General features: G+C 45.8%; 1 protein-coding gene across 4 annotated transcripts in view; it reads left to right on the top strand.

Annotated features, from left to right (window-relative positions):
* LOC121688673 (cadherin-18) overlaps positions 1-14,846 on the top strand; it is a 145,111-nt gene that overhangs the window by 103,803 nt on the left and 26,462 nt on the right. For all 4 annotated transcript variants that reach the window (XM_042068407.1, XM_042068404.1, XM_042068405.1 and 1 more), the window contains exons 8-9: positions 4,954-5,090; positions 14,395-14,516. In XM_042068407.1, the coding sequence (XP_041924341.1) occupies positions 4,954-5,090; positions 14,395-14,516 (259 nt within the window). The remainder of the gene's footprint in view (positions 1-4,953; positions 5,091-14,394; positions 14,517-14,846) is intronic.

Genomic DNA, 14,846 nt, shown 5'->3' with positions numbered 1-14,846 from the left:
GAGGAGAGGGAGAGAGAGAGAGAATCAGAGAGAAGGAGAGAAATATGTCAGTTTAATTCTATACAAGTCTGCTTGTAGACGTTTAGATTTCTTATTCCATGTAGGCATGTATCTTGTCCATGTAGCTTGTCATGCCAATAAAGCATTTTGAATTTCAATTTAAGACAAAGAGATGGAGCGAAAGAGAAAGAGAGAGATTGGAGGTGGAGAGTGATAGAGAGAGACAGAGAGAGATGAAGCAGTGAGTGATGAAACAATAAAGAAATAAGTACAAGTGTCCAAGTTACGGAGGAATCTTAAGATATTTGGGAAGGACGTGTCGTTGAGTAAACAGAAACACAAAGGGAAACTTAATAAGGCGGATTAGTGTCTGATGACCCCCTTTGCATGCACACTGGAGAGCACTGATACACACTTATGCAAAAAAGAAAACCTTGCATGCAATATACACACTTTTTATACATGTATTGTGTGCAAATCTAGACACATACACAAAGAGACATGCACTCACACACGTGCACACACTCACATGCACAGACACACACAGACACACACACACACACACACACACACACACACACAGACACACAGACACACACACACACACACACACACACACACACACACACACACACACACACACACACACACACACACAGACACACACACATTCTTGTCCATCCAGCTTTCTGCACCCCTGCTGTGAAGGCTCGGAGACAATGGGGGAAACTTGGACATCACCCATGTGAACCAGGCTAGCCGAGAGCTAAATACAAAGGAAGAGGAGGGGCACGAAGGACTAAGATACTGAGAGGAAGAAGAAAGGAAAGAACAAAAGAGAGAGAGAGGGAGAGAGAGGGAGAGAGAGGGAGAGGGAGAGAGAGAGAGAGAGAGAGAGAGAGAGAGAGAGAGAGAGAGAGAGAGAGAGAGAGAGAGAGAGAGGGATTGAAAGAAAGCAGGGCCAGAGTGTTGGAGTTGGAGGGATTCCTGGGCATCCATGTGCCCCAGCTATTTTCTGTGTCCTGCTGGAGTAGATCTGCTGCGAAGGCTGTGTGTGTGTGTGTGTGTGTGTGTGTGTGTGTGTGTGTGTGTTTGTGTGTGTGTGTGTGTGTGTGTGTGTGTGTGTGTGTGTGTGTGTGTGTATGTGTGTGTGTGTGTGTGTGTGTGTGTGTGTGTGTGTGTGTGTGTGTGTGTGTGTGTGTGTGTGTGTTTGTGTGTGTGTGTGTATGTGGTTGTGACTCATGCAATGCCCTATGATAATATGATGATGTCTTTGGTGACAGTCTGTTATCTGTGGCATGTAAACAGCCCCTGGTCTGCTGCTGTTAAGAGATCATAAATGTCAAAGACACGTCATTCTACCTCTGTCTGTTGCCTGTGACTTGATTGGAGTACATACATGCCACACACACACACACACACACACACACACACACACACACACACACACAGTCACTGACCCACACACACACACACACACACACTGTGTGATGCTCAAGCAGCATCACACTGATCACGGGGGCCCCCTAAGGCTGCGTGCTCAGTCCGCAGAGAGATAGATAGATAGATAGATAGATAGATAGATAGATAGATAGATAGATAGATAGATAGATAGATAGAAAGAAAGAGAGAGGCATGTTTCCTCTGTCAGAAGTACCCAGACTTAGGGCTCAACACAACACAGACAAACATGTGTGCACGCTCATTTACACAATAGACATGACATTACACAATAGACATGACATGATCCCTTGGTCAGAAGCCTCTGACCTGATAGGGCTACACAGTGTACACAGCCTTCTTCCTGGTCTGCAGCCGATAGCCAGAGCTGGACATACACACACACACAAGCAAAACCACACACTTCAGTGTGTCATGCACTCTTTGTCTAGGCCACAAACCTGCAGATGCACTACACATGCAAGCGTGCATACATGCATCACACATGCAAACACAAACTCATGCGCGTGCACACATGCTCACACACACACACACGCACGCACGCGCACACACACACACACACACACATTCTCATTCATATTAATTACACTCAAACCAACAGACACACTGAATACAATTGTGGATTGTGGGGCTTTTGTCTTGATTCATCTAATATACTGAAAATGCAGATGGCTTCCCTTTCTGACTGTCTATAATCCGATGATGTAGATTGGCCAATTCATTAGCATTAGTTAATGTGGTTACATAGCCTGTGTTATTCCATCAGACAACAATAGCCGATCTAACTGATTCCTCCTTCCTCTGTTAGGTCCATCTGAACTAAGCCTCGATAGATAGCTGCTGTCATATTCCTCGAAGTTCCCGTGGAAGTTTTACACATTTTATGAGATGGGAGTGCGGTTGGCTGGTTCTGATGCTGCCAGGCTGATAGGTGTTGTCTCAACTGGCAGCGAGCAGTGTTTATCAGTCTGTGTGGATCCGTGTGAAGGTCCCTTCCATTAAACTCGGCCCAAAGCTAGGAAGAGAGAGAGAGAGAGAGAGAGAGAGAGAGAGAGAGAGACACCCCCGCCCTGAAACGCAGCCAGCCGACCGCCTGTTCGCTTGGGTGATTGATATGTTGATGCTCTAGGTGAAGGCATCGCCGGCAGAAACTTCTGGAAGGAAGGTTTGAGCTTTATTACAGGTCTCTGACAAACTGCTCGGGGAGTGAGCTAGGTTAAAATCCCCAGGCACACACACACACACACACACACATACTGAAACACACTCACAAACACACACTTATAGACAAAAACTCACAAATGTCAGATATAACTTTCAACGATCGGTATATATCACAACGTTCGGTATACACACACATGCACAGACACACACACTACCTAACAGCATACTAAGCAACGCCACATAAGCATTAGGGACCTTCAATGAGAGTGAAAAATGTGCATTTGAAAAACATTTAATCTTTAGTCGGAGATACTCTGGAATTCTCAGCAAGGAACAATAATTTATGAACATGCTATTCTCTCCATACATCATTCATTAACTACTTGTCATAGCTTTTTAAAAAATGCTGCACATTATAGACACTGCCAAATGATCATCCTTCACAAAACATATTATTCCTTGTAAATATCACGGTTAGCATAACAAATGTTAATGTTGTTGAATATTTCATGCATTCTGAATGCACATCTCATTTCCTCGGAGAGCTGCCGAGATAAGATGAGATGAGTTGAGGCTTCACTCATGGACTGTGTGGAGTCTCTCCAGTCTCCGTCATCTCATTCTCAATTCCTCTTCCTGGTGCATCTGTCCTCCAACTCTCATCACTGATTACACACTCCTCTTCTTCTCTCTTCCCTCTCTTCTCTCTCCACCTCCTCCTCTTCTTCTCTCTTCCCTCTCTTCTCTCTCCACCTCCTCCTCTTCTTCTCTCTTCCCTCTCTTCTCTCTCCACCTCCTCCTCTTCTTCTCTCTTCCCTCTCTTCTCTCTCCACCTCCTCCTCTTCTTCTCTCTTCCCTCTCTTCTCTCTCTACATCCTCCTCTTCTTCTCTCTTCCCTCTCTTCTCTCTCCACCTCCTCCTCTTCTTCTCTCTTCCCTCTCTTCTCTCTCCACCTCCTCCTCTTCTTCTCTCTTCCCTCTCTTCTCTCTCTACCACCTCCTCTTCTTCTCTCTTCCCTCTCTTCTCTCTCCACCTCCTCCTCTTCTTCTCTCTTCCCTCTCTTCTCTCTCTACCTCCTCCTCTTCTCCTCTCTGCTCTTTTCCTCCTCTTTCTCTATAGCGTGTGTCATTAACACAATCTCCACAGCATCTATCTTCTCCTCCTCTTCCTCTTCCTCCACCATCTCTTCCTCCTAACCTCTGCACTCCTCTGTCTCTACACACTTATGTCACACGCTCACCATTTTCAATATGTTCTGCTTGACAACGAGGCTTTGGTTGTAGAAAGTTCGGAAAGTTGCTGTGAATGAATGGAGTAATAGCTTACTGCTGAGTATTTTTTACTTAGAACTATTTTTTCATCGTTTCCCAAGAGACACAGACATCCATTGGCAATGGATCCCCAAAAAATGGACATTTTGCTGAGATAACACACCAATTGTTCTCTTACCTTCCATATGGGTGGGGGTGCAGCCCTCTATCCTATTAATATAGCCTTTTACACTGATCTCAGGATGCCACTTCCTTTATTAGCCCTCTTTTGGACATCTAGCATCGTTAACATTAATGGTAAAGACTCAAGGGTTTTCGTCCAAGTCATCAGGATCTCAAACTGGAAGTGACACTGTAAGTGAATGTAGCGTGACAACAGGTCTACCACCAAAGCTTCCTTTTCGTGCAGAAAATGTTCAAAATGGCACTCATGTGACATAAGTGTATGCCATATGTTTCCCCTCCTCCTCCTCCTCCTCCTCCTCCTCCTCCTCCTCCTCTCTCATTCCTCTCACCTGCTGTCTCACTCTCGTTCCTCTCACCTGCTGTCTCACTCTCACCCACGATGAGAGGAATGAGAGAGTGAGACAGCACATGAGAGGAATGAGAGTGAGACAGAGACACATTCCTCTCATCAGCTGTCTCACTCTCTTTTGGGTCCCATCTACCATTGCTCAACTCGACAAACTTATTCCACTGATGCCAAGATCAACAATTGTTTATGCATTTGTTTGTTATGTTTTGTTTGTTTGTTTTATTGAGACAAATGCACAGTATTTGACTGAGACAGATTATAGCCCAAAGCATTTTTCCATCTGTTGTCCCTGAGCAGCAATTGATACTTATGTCACTCATATTTCCAATATGTTATATTCTGTGCTGTGACTGCCTGCAAGGGTATGATTAGGGAATTAGTATTACATGATGCTATGTGGTTGTGATGTGATCTATTTTACTATGGAACTTGTACCAACCTGTGAATGTAAATAGACAAAAAAAAATCTGCTATCTGATGAATTGGTGTGTGTGTGTGTGTGTGTGTGTGTTACTTGAACAGGTATTTCATGGAGCCCAGTCTGAATGAGGATGCCAGTTTCATCATAGAGCCGGACACCGGCCTCATCCGCACCACGTACATCCTGGACCGAGAGGACACACCCCTGCACAACATCACCGTGTCCGCCGTTGAAATCGGTAAGCGTGTGTGTGTTTGTGTGTGTGTGTGTGTGTGTGTGTGTGTGTGTGTGTGTGTGTGGGCCTTTATCAGTGGACTGCATATTTTATTTACCATTGTTGCAACAGCTCAAACTAAGGACGAGAACACAGAAAGTCACACTGTTTGAGTTGTTGTCTTTGTTTTTGTTTATTTGCTTGTTTTTCACTCTGTCTGCCATTAATGATGAGTGCTAGATACAGTAGATTAGATTAAGCAGTTTCTGCAAAGATAGGAAGCAACGCTAGATGGATTTGTTTGCAGCTTTGCTTGGAGAGCAAAAAAAACATACCCAATTTCCACACACCTGTTTAGACACTATTTTGTTTTAGCACATATTTTAGCATTTTTGAAATGTAATTGATTATATTATACTTTATATATTAGGGACCCATTTCTTCAAGGAGAATTTGTATCAATCTGTAGCTATCAATGCTGTTTACGTCTTGGCTTTAGATAGGATAGCTAGCGTTCACACCTGGTCCTCCACTGGCGTACTGATGTCCCCAGATGAGATCCACTTTTCTGGTTGATGTAAAATATGTTGGTAAATGTAGGTAAAACCAGCTTTCATATTAGTGAATCGAATTAATTGCTCAAACAGCGTTTATGAGCAGATGTGTTTGTGAATACTAGTATGATAAGTGTCAGAATGTTGTTATGATGCTTCCATTTGCTAATGTGTGTGTGTCTGTGTTCCATTTGCTAGTGTGTGTGTGTGCGCATGTGTGTGTGTGTGTGTGTGTGTGTGTGTGTGTGTGTGTGTGTGTGTGTGTTTGTGTGATTATTTGTGCTGGAGATATTGTAGACAGTCTCTGTGTGTTTGACAGTGACTGCGCTGAGAGCAGAATGCTGAACAGAAAGCTAATGCCTCCATCAGAGGTTTCTTATCATTATCTCCTAACCCCACCCTCCACTTCCACACACACACACACACACACACACACACACACACACACACACACACACACACACAGACACATTCAAACGCACAAGCACACACACACTCACACACATAATCAAACACGCAAGCACACACACACACACACACACACACATACACATTATCTCTCTCTCTCTCTCACACGCACTAACGACTCATTAAGAAGGTCAGATGGCCGTTTGATAATGTCACTGTGCAGTGATAGCAGTGATCCGGCAGCCCTCCCACTCCCACTCTTACGGATGAAAGGATACAGCAGGATACAGCCAATCCTGCTTTTCCTCAATCCACCTCTCTGCTTTACCTCTCCTCTCTTATGTCTCCTGTTTCTCCTCTCCTCTCTTAAGTCTCCTTTTTCTCCTCTCCTCTCTTATGTCTCCTTTTTCTCCTCTCCTCTCTTATGTCTCCTTTTTCTCCTCTCCTCTCTTATGTCTCCTTTTTCTCCTCTCCTCTCTTATGTCTCCTTTTTCTCCTCTCCTCTCTTATGTCTCCTTTTTCTCCTTTCCTCTCTCGTCTTTTTTCTCTCCTCTTTCCTTTCTCCTCTCTTTTCCCTCCTCTTTCTCCTTTCTTCTCTCCTCTTTCTCCTTTCTTCCCTGTTCAGCTTTGTTTTGCCTGTTTCCTCATCCATTTCTACCTCCCCTGTTCTTTGAGCCTGGCTGGTGAACGAACATTTTAGAAGCAGTTGTTTACTTGATTCCAAAGTAAATAGCACGTCTGGGCTGTTTAATACTGACACCCTCAGCCAGGGCCGGTTCTGGAGGGGTAGCAACGTGAGCAACTGCACCGGGTCTGGAGTGGGGCCCAGAAAAAAATAAAAATAAATAAATAAATAAAGAAATGAATGCTTTCTGTGCTGATTCTGCATTAAGTGCATTCATTGCTAATCGTGACTCACTTAGCAGCACTAAGGAGTTGTTGCTTGTTGCTTCTGGCAGCTTCCCTATTGGCTGATCCCGATTTATTTTCAAAAATGTATCAAAAGTTCCCCCTCCCACTGTGGGGAGTAGTAGGCTATGTTAGCCTATCTGCAAGAATCAAGACGTGAGATCAAAAGATTCTATTATTGGTAGGCCAAACTAGTGGAAAACATTTCTGTAATATCTGGTAGCCAGAAAAGAACATAAACACAGGTAGAAAATACAAAAAAGGAGGCAGCCATTGGTTGTGTTCAACAGTACTATTAACTATCCAGAAGCATGCCTATGGTCCCACACATGTTCCCAGACCCTAACACTAACCCTAACCCTAACCTTATCCTAACCCTAACCCTAACCTTATCCTAACCTAGACATGTGGGAACAGGGCTGTGGGAACATAGGGCTGTGGGAACATAGGGCTGACCCCAACTAATCCTCCGTCATCGTGAAAAGTAGAGTAGAGTGTATAGACCCTTTCAACAATAAAAACAAAAACAATGCTTGAACGTTCTATTTGGGCCCCAATCTACTTCCTCTGCATTAAGATAACATATGGAATTTGTCCTTAACAAAAGGAAGTCTTGTGGGGCCAACTATGATGCTGATAATGGAACTCTCTTGAAAGGGTCTATAACCTGCTCCCATGCAGGATAAGTGGTTGTGATTGGTTCCTGGGTTTTTGCTGATTTGGGAAATCACGGTGAGAGGGCAGATGAATCTGTGAAGCAAATGTGCTCCCAAATTGGTCTGAATTCACGCAGGCTACTGTTTTCTTTTACTGTGTCCTGCTGATACTCTCCTGTCCTCCTCTCTCCCCTCCCTGTTTTGACTGCTCAACCCTCATCTGTTCTTCTCTTGAAGGAAAGTCATCTAACCTCTCCAGTCATCTCCCTGATCTTTTCTCTACTCTTTTTCTCTTTCGGGAGAATAAAAAGACCTCTTTAATTGGTAGTGGTAGGGTAACCATGGGAATACTTCAGAGATGTTTCAGAAATGTGGCTTTTAAGATGAAGATTGTGTGTGTGTGTGTGTGTGAGTGAGTGAGTGAGTGAGTGAGTGAGTGAGTGAGTGAGTGTGTGAGTGAGTGTGTGAGTGAGTGAGTGAGAGAGAGAGAATAAGCTATGAAGAGATAGACATAAAAAGGAGTTTCTAAGCAAATGACAGACAGACAATGAGGGTGTGAGGCTACTGGGTAATTGAAAGTAGCAAAGTGTCATCCCACAGTGTGCATCTGTGTGTGTGTGTGTGTGTGTGTGTGTGTGTGTGTGTGTGTGTGTGTGTGTGTGTGTGTGTGTGTGTGTGTGTGTGTGTGTGCGTGCGTGTGTGTATGTGTGTGCGCAAGAGAGAGAGAGGGGGAAAGAGGGAGTAAAAGAGGAGTAATAAGATAGAGAGATAGAGAGATAGATAGAGATAGAGAGATAGGATAAGAGGAGTAGGAGTTAGTGAGCGTGTAGGCAGATGGAGCCGTTGGAAAGCTTCTGGACAGAGTGGCGATGAATATGTAAGCTCCTCTGAGGATCACAGCAGGGCCATTCTGAGTCTGTTTTACCCCAGACACACACACACACACACACACACACACACACACACACACACACACACACACACACACACACACACACACACATACACACTCTCGCACACACACTCACTCACACACTCACACACATTTACGCACAGAGTGAGCCTGAAGGCACAAGCAATCTGGCTTTTTGAACGTCTGCTGCGTATTTCACACAAACACTAAAAATAGGATGCGGTCGTCCAGGAAAACTTGGCATCTCTCTATCCAGGCACTCATTCACCATTCTGCACTGTGCTTCTCTCTCTCTCTCTCACTTTCTCACTTTCTCCCTTTCTGTTATTCTCATTCTTTCTCTCTCTCTCTCTCTCTCTCTCTCTCTCTTTCTCTCTCTCTCTCTCTCTCTCTCTCTCTCTCTCTGCCCACAGCAGATGAAAGCTTTTGCTCATCTTCATTATCAAGGATGGCCCTGTATGTCTGCACTCAGATCAGATTAAAGCTGGATGAGCTCAAGACACAATGCGGAATTTATACGGGCGCAGTGAATTAGCTCGCTTTGATCTAAATGATCTCCTCAAACTTAAAGTCTCTTTTATTTGTGGAGCAGGCCACTGTCATAAAATAATATAGACTTTTGTCAGTAACAAAAATTTTGTGTAACTGAAATTAGCATGACTTGGGCATAGTGTACCCTATCAGTCCCTGTCATGCAATGCCAAAGCATTTAGACATCTGAAACCGCTCATAAAGCAATGTAATTAACATGTTTTGACAGAAGCCATATCATCCTGTCAAGTCATCATGAATTTACCTGATGTGATTTGACAAATGGCTACCATTATTACTGTCGTGACGAGTTCTTAGGATTTTATGTGACATTATACGACCAATAAATTGCAATAACATTAAATAGTCTAAATTCACTGGACATGAACTGTTCTGGTGTCTTATAACAGGATCTACTAGCACCAGCCTAACATATTTGCAGCATGTTGGCTAGTGGTCATTGTGCTTCTGCTGAATAGTGGTCATATGTGGGCAGTGTGTCAGTGGACCATTGTGTACCACAGCATCCATAGGGTCAGAGGTGTGTGTGGAGCATCCACCTCCACTAGCATGTCCTAGCTCCTCTCCTAGCTCCAAAGTTAGCAACTTTGTTGGTTGTAATGCAATTTCCCATAGCAACTATGGTTTTGGGAAATGCACCCCAGCGCTCTCTCAATGTCTCCACTGTGTCCTTTGAGTCTGGCTGTGGTCAGAATCTTCACTGACGCGGGGCGCTGTGGCCCACCTGGCTACACCGTCCGTACCACAATTGGGCCCAAGTGCCCACGGGGACCCTGGTTCGAGTCCGGCCCGGGTCACTTCCCGATTCCACTCCCATATCTCTCCCCACTCACCTACTGTCCATCTTTTGGCTGTCTCATAAAAAAAATAAAAAATAAAGGTAAAACGCCCTAAAAAAACAAACATGTGCTGTGTACTGTATGCTGAAGCCTTGATTCCCCCCTCTCCTTTCTAATTGTTGTCCATATAGAAAAGTGTAGGTGATGACGACTTGGCCCCCTCATTCTTCATGTTACTCAGCTGTGTAAGGCTGGATTTCACTCCTGCCCATGTTTGGTGGCACGCATGAGGCACATGTTTGTGACTGTGTTGCACTGCAGTGTGGCTAAGCTAAGCGCTGCATTGTATAGTAAGTAAGTATATATACTCTTTTGATCCCAATCCGTGAATTAGTGAAACACACTCAGCACACAGTGAAGCACACACTAATCCCGACGCAGTGAGCTGCCTGCTACAGCGGCGCTCGGGGAGCAGTGAGGGGATAGGTGACCTGTTCAAGGGCACTTCAGCCGTTCCTACTGGTCGGGGTTCGAACCAGCAACCCTCCGGTTACAAGTCCGAAGCGCTAACCAGTAGGCCACGGCTTGCACCGTGCTCTCCCTCCCTCTGTAGCCTGTGCTAGCCCCTGCTAGCCTCTCTTCAGCATCTCGCCAGCCAACCGTGTGTGTAGACACTGTGAGCTCACTTAGCGGGAGGTTGCGTGGACTCCAGAGCGGTTTGTCATTTGGCAACAGGCCTGTCCTTATTTCACTCCAGGCCTGTGGAGAATGTGTGTGTGTGTATATGCGTGTGTGTGTGTGTGTGTGTGTGTGTGTGTGTGTGTCTGTGTCTGTGTCTGTGTGCGTGCGTGTGTGTGTGTAGGGGGGGGGGGCTTTGGATGAGTCTCTGAGGTAACAGTGAGGAGCTGCTTTATCAGCAGGCTGGGTAATTTCATCACATCAGGTACTGCTTCAATGAGACACTATCTGCATCACATGACCCCTGAGAGAGGTGTGTGTGTGTGTGTGTGTGTGTGTGTGTGTGTGTGTGTCTGTGTCTGTGTGTGTCTGTGTGTGTGAACAGTTGTTGTGCTTTCATTCAATGTTCAATTCTCTTCACACCAGCAAGTGAAAACAGCTAGTGGTATTAGATGGAAACAGTCTCTCTCTAAAAAACATACACACACACACACACACACACACGCACACACAGAGAGAGAGAGAGAGAGAGACACACAGACACACACATACACACACACATCCTTGCAGACAATCTCACACACTGCCACACGCACACACTCTGTGGGCCGCATGCATTGGGAGGCTGATACACTCTAATGGGCCGTTATTCCACCACATGCACGCTGTGCTACTTCAAAGAGATTGACAGAGAGGAAGAGATGAGAGGTGTAGAGAGAGATGGAGGGGAAGAGAGAGAGAGAAAGAGAGAGACTGAGTAAAAGAGAGGGAGAGATTAGAGAGAGAGAGAGAGAGAGAGAGAGAGAAAATAGGGGGAGAGAGGGAGTAGTAGTGTACCTGAAATGAGAAGCAGGAGAGTACCTGAAAATGAGAAACAGGATGAAACAGGATGTGTGTGTGTGTGTGTGTGTGTGTGTGTGTGTGTGTGTGTGTGTGTGTGTGTGTACATGTATGAAAGGAGTGAAGAGAGAGGGTAAGTGGGGGAGAGAGGTACTGAATGAGAGAGAGTGGGATAGAGAGTCAGAGGAACTGAGGGGGGGCAAGGGGGATAGACAGAGCGGAAGGAAGAAAGGAAGGGAGAGAGGGAAAGAGAGGGAGATGAACAGAGGGAGAGGGAAAGAGAGGGAGAGAGGATCATAGGGAGAGGAAAAGAGAGTGTGTGAGGAGTGGAGTCGTCCTGTGATTTGTGCCACTCTGTGCCGTGTCTGCCTGTCTCTGCGTTTATCTTCCCGGGTCGCACTTCAGAGCGAGCAGCAAGCGTCCGGACACCACCTCCAGTTGCTGTGGTTAGGAGCGCCAGACACGATCGCAGGTGAACCAGAGAAGCTGCTTCTCTCACCTGGTCTGCCGTTGCCGTGACAACACGATTCAATCGCTTCAACCTCCGGCACCCAGGTGTCCTTGAGCGGCCAATCAGACTCAGTGTCCCCACTGAGGCCCTGTGGCATGTGTGTGTGTGTGTGTGTGTGTGTGTGTGTGTCTGGGTGTGTGGGTGTGTATGTGATGAGCAGCGGCATCTCCTCCAACAGTTTTGATTGGCGGCTCAAATGAATGCCAATATGTCACCAGTATAACCCTAATGTGAGATGATTAGATGGGGTTTACCATGCAATCTGGAGCATGGTGAACTCTATGGAGAGCTAGCAGGAACCATGTGTGTGCATAACTGAATGAGAAACATAGAGAGCTGTGTAGAAGTAAGAGAGTGTGTCCTTGTCTGATACAAGGATCTGGAGGGAGAGTCATTATCTGCCACACACACACACACATACACACACACACTTCTGATGGACATGGAGAGTAGTGGTGTTAATTAAATCAGCTCCTATAACACATTGTAAATCCCCCTCCAACCACCGTGTAAATTTTCACCTGACAGGCCTTGTGTAAAGAAACATGCCACCCATCGTTACAGGTTTCTGATCCTCAGCCCATCCTTTAACAGAAAAGAAAAAGTAAAAACGACAATCATCTTAACCATCTCATTCAGCAGGTAATGAAAGAAAAATGATTCAACCTACCACAATGGCCATAAATCACTGAAATAGGGTCACTGAATGAAAGCGAGTCGGCTCATCTTCTCTTTTCACCAGCGGCAATTATAGGATCTGATTAGGTTTTGACATGGCCTATTTTTCTGGGGGTTGGTTAATGTACCTCCGCCAGGCTGGCGGGCCGAGGCAGGACCTGGTCCCGTGACTGCGTTTAATTGGATCCATTTGAGATGAGTTGTCTCTCGTCCGACTCCTAGCGGCTCGCTTACGCTCATTTGTAATCAAAATGAGAAGCGTCCCTCATCAACAAACAAAGGGGTAGAGGTGGCACAAAGGGGAGGAGAGGGGCAGGAAGGGGCGTGGGCGTGTGGGCGTGTGTGTGTGTGTGTGTGTGTGTGTGTGTGTGTGTGTGTGTGTGTGTATGTATGTGTGTGTGTGTGTGTGTATGTTTGCGTGCGTGCGTGCGTGGGTGGGTGCGTGCGTGCGTGCGTGCGTACGCGCGCGCGCGCGCGTGTGTGTGTGTGTGTGTGTATGTGTATGTTTGCGTGCGTGTGTGCATGCGTGTGTGCGTGCGTGCGTGGGTGGGTGCGTACGCACGTGTGTTTGCGTGCGTGCGTGCGTGCGTGCGTGCGTGCGTGCGTGCGTGCGTGCGTGGGTGGGTGCGTGCGTGCGTGCGTACGCGCGTGTGTTTGCGTGCGTGTGTGCGTGCGTGCGTGCGTGCGTGCGTGCGTGCGTGGGTGGGTGGGTGGGTGCGTGCGTGCGTACGCGCGCGCGCGTGCGTGCGTGCGTGCGTGCGTGCGTGTGTGGGTGTGTGTGTGTGTGTGTGTGTGTGTGTGTGTGTGTGTGTGTGTGTGTTGGGGGAAGGGGGGTCTGCATGCAAATATCTGCTTTCCTCCTCCTCTCCTCTCCTCCCCTCTCTTCTCATCATACCATAGCCTCTCTAGAGCTATCATTCTCTCCATGTCTATATCATTCTCTCTACATTTCTCTATCCCTCTCTCTTTTTCTCTATCATTCTCTCTCTTTTTCTCTATCCCTCTCTCTTTTTCTCTATCATTCTCTCTCTTTTTCTCTATCATTCTCTCTCCATTTTTCTTTTTGTCTTTCCGTGCAGCTTTACTTAAAGTAAAGTTTCTATTTTTCTTTCATCTTTTTTTGTTGTTGTTGTTGTTGAGGCAAACAGCGCGGTGGTCTAGATACTGTACGATTAATGATCTGTTGGAGACTTTTATTCCACATTTGATATGGTATCATCTTTAATGAATCTCCTTTAAATCTTTTAAATCGATTGCACTCCGCTGCAGACATGCATTTTAATGCAGTAAACAAAATATATTTCAATAATCAGATTCTCTTTGAGTTCCACAAGCCGATGCGTCTCTGCAGATGCAGTGTGGGTGTATATTCTTCATGATCTGACCTTCTGAAAGAGAAAGAGAATGAGAGAGAAATAGAGAGAGAGAGAGAGAGAGAGAGAGAGAGCACAGAGGAAAGGAGAGAGAAAGAGACAGAGACAGAGAGTGCATGGGTGAGACAGTCAGCAGGGTCATGTTTATTTGTCAACACCACAACACAAGAGCACTCACAGTAATATTATTACCCTTCATTAGATATTGTGTCTCTCCATTGACCTTTATGGAAATGTTGAGGCAGCCAGGTTGGCTTTGGGATTTTTCATTATTCTTATTTAGATAGATGTGCACTACCACACTGGTGTGTTACTGTGAAATGTAACACAGTGCCTATATCTCAGTGTATTGTGTGTGTGTGTGTGTGTGTGTGTGTGTGTGTGTGTGCGTGTGTGTGAGTGTGTGAGTGTGTGAGAGTCCCTTTTAATTTGTGCACTGAATTTGTATTTTGTGTGTGTTTGTGTGTGTGTGTGCAGATAACCCCTCCATGGTGAGCCATGTGCCTGTCACTGTCCAAGTGCTGGACATGAACGACAACCCCCCTGAGGTTAAGACAGATGAGGACATCATTGTGTGTGAAAACACACGGCCAGGACAGGTGAGTCTCTCTCTTTCTCTATCTCTCTCTTACTCTTTCACACACACACACACACACACACACACACACACACACACACACACACACACACACACACACACACACACACACACACACACACACACACATACACACACACACAGGGCCGTGTGTAGGTATGCACATTCTTATTCACACATATTCTGCATGAGGAGCATGAGGGCTAAACTACAGTATTGCTTTTAGCCCTCTCTTTACGGTCTTATGTATTCATCATGCTGTGAAGACACAAGACACACACACACAACACACACACACACACACACACACACACACACACACACACACACA

Source organism: Alosa sapidissima, chromosome 17 (genome assembly GCF_018492685.1).
Source record: "Alosa sapidissima isolate fAloSap1 chromosome 17, fAloSap1.pri, whole genome shotgun sequence".
Lineage (NCBI taxonomy): Eukaryota > Metazoa > Chordata > Actinopteri > Clupeiformes > Clupeidae > Alosa > Alosa sapidissima.
The sequence above is the reverse complement of the archived record's forward strand: the minus strand, read 5'-3'. Positions and strand labels throughout refer to the sequence as shown.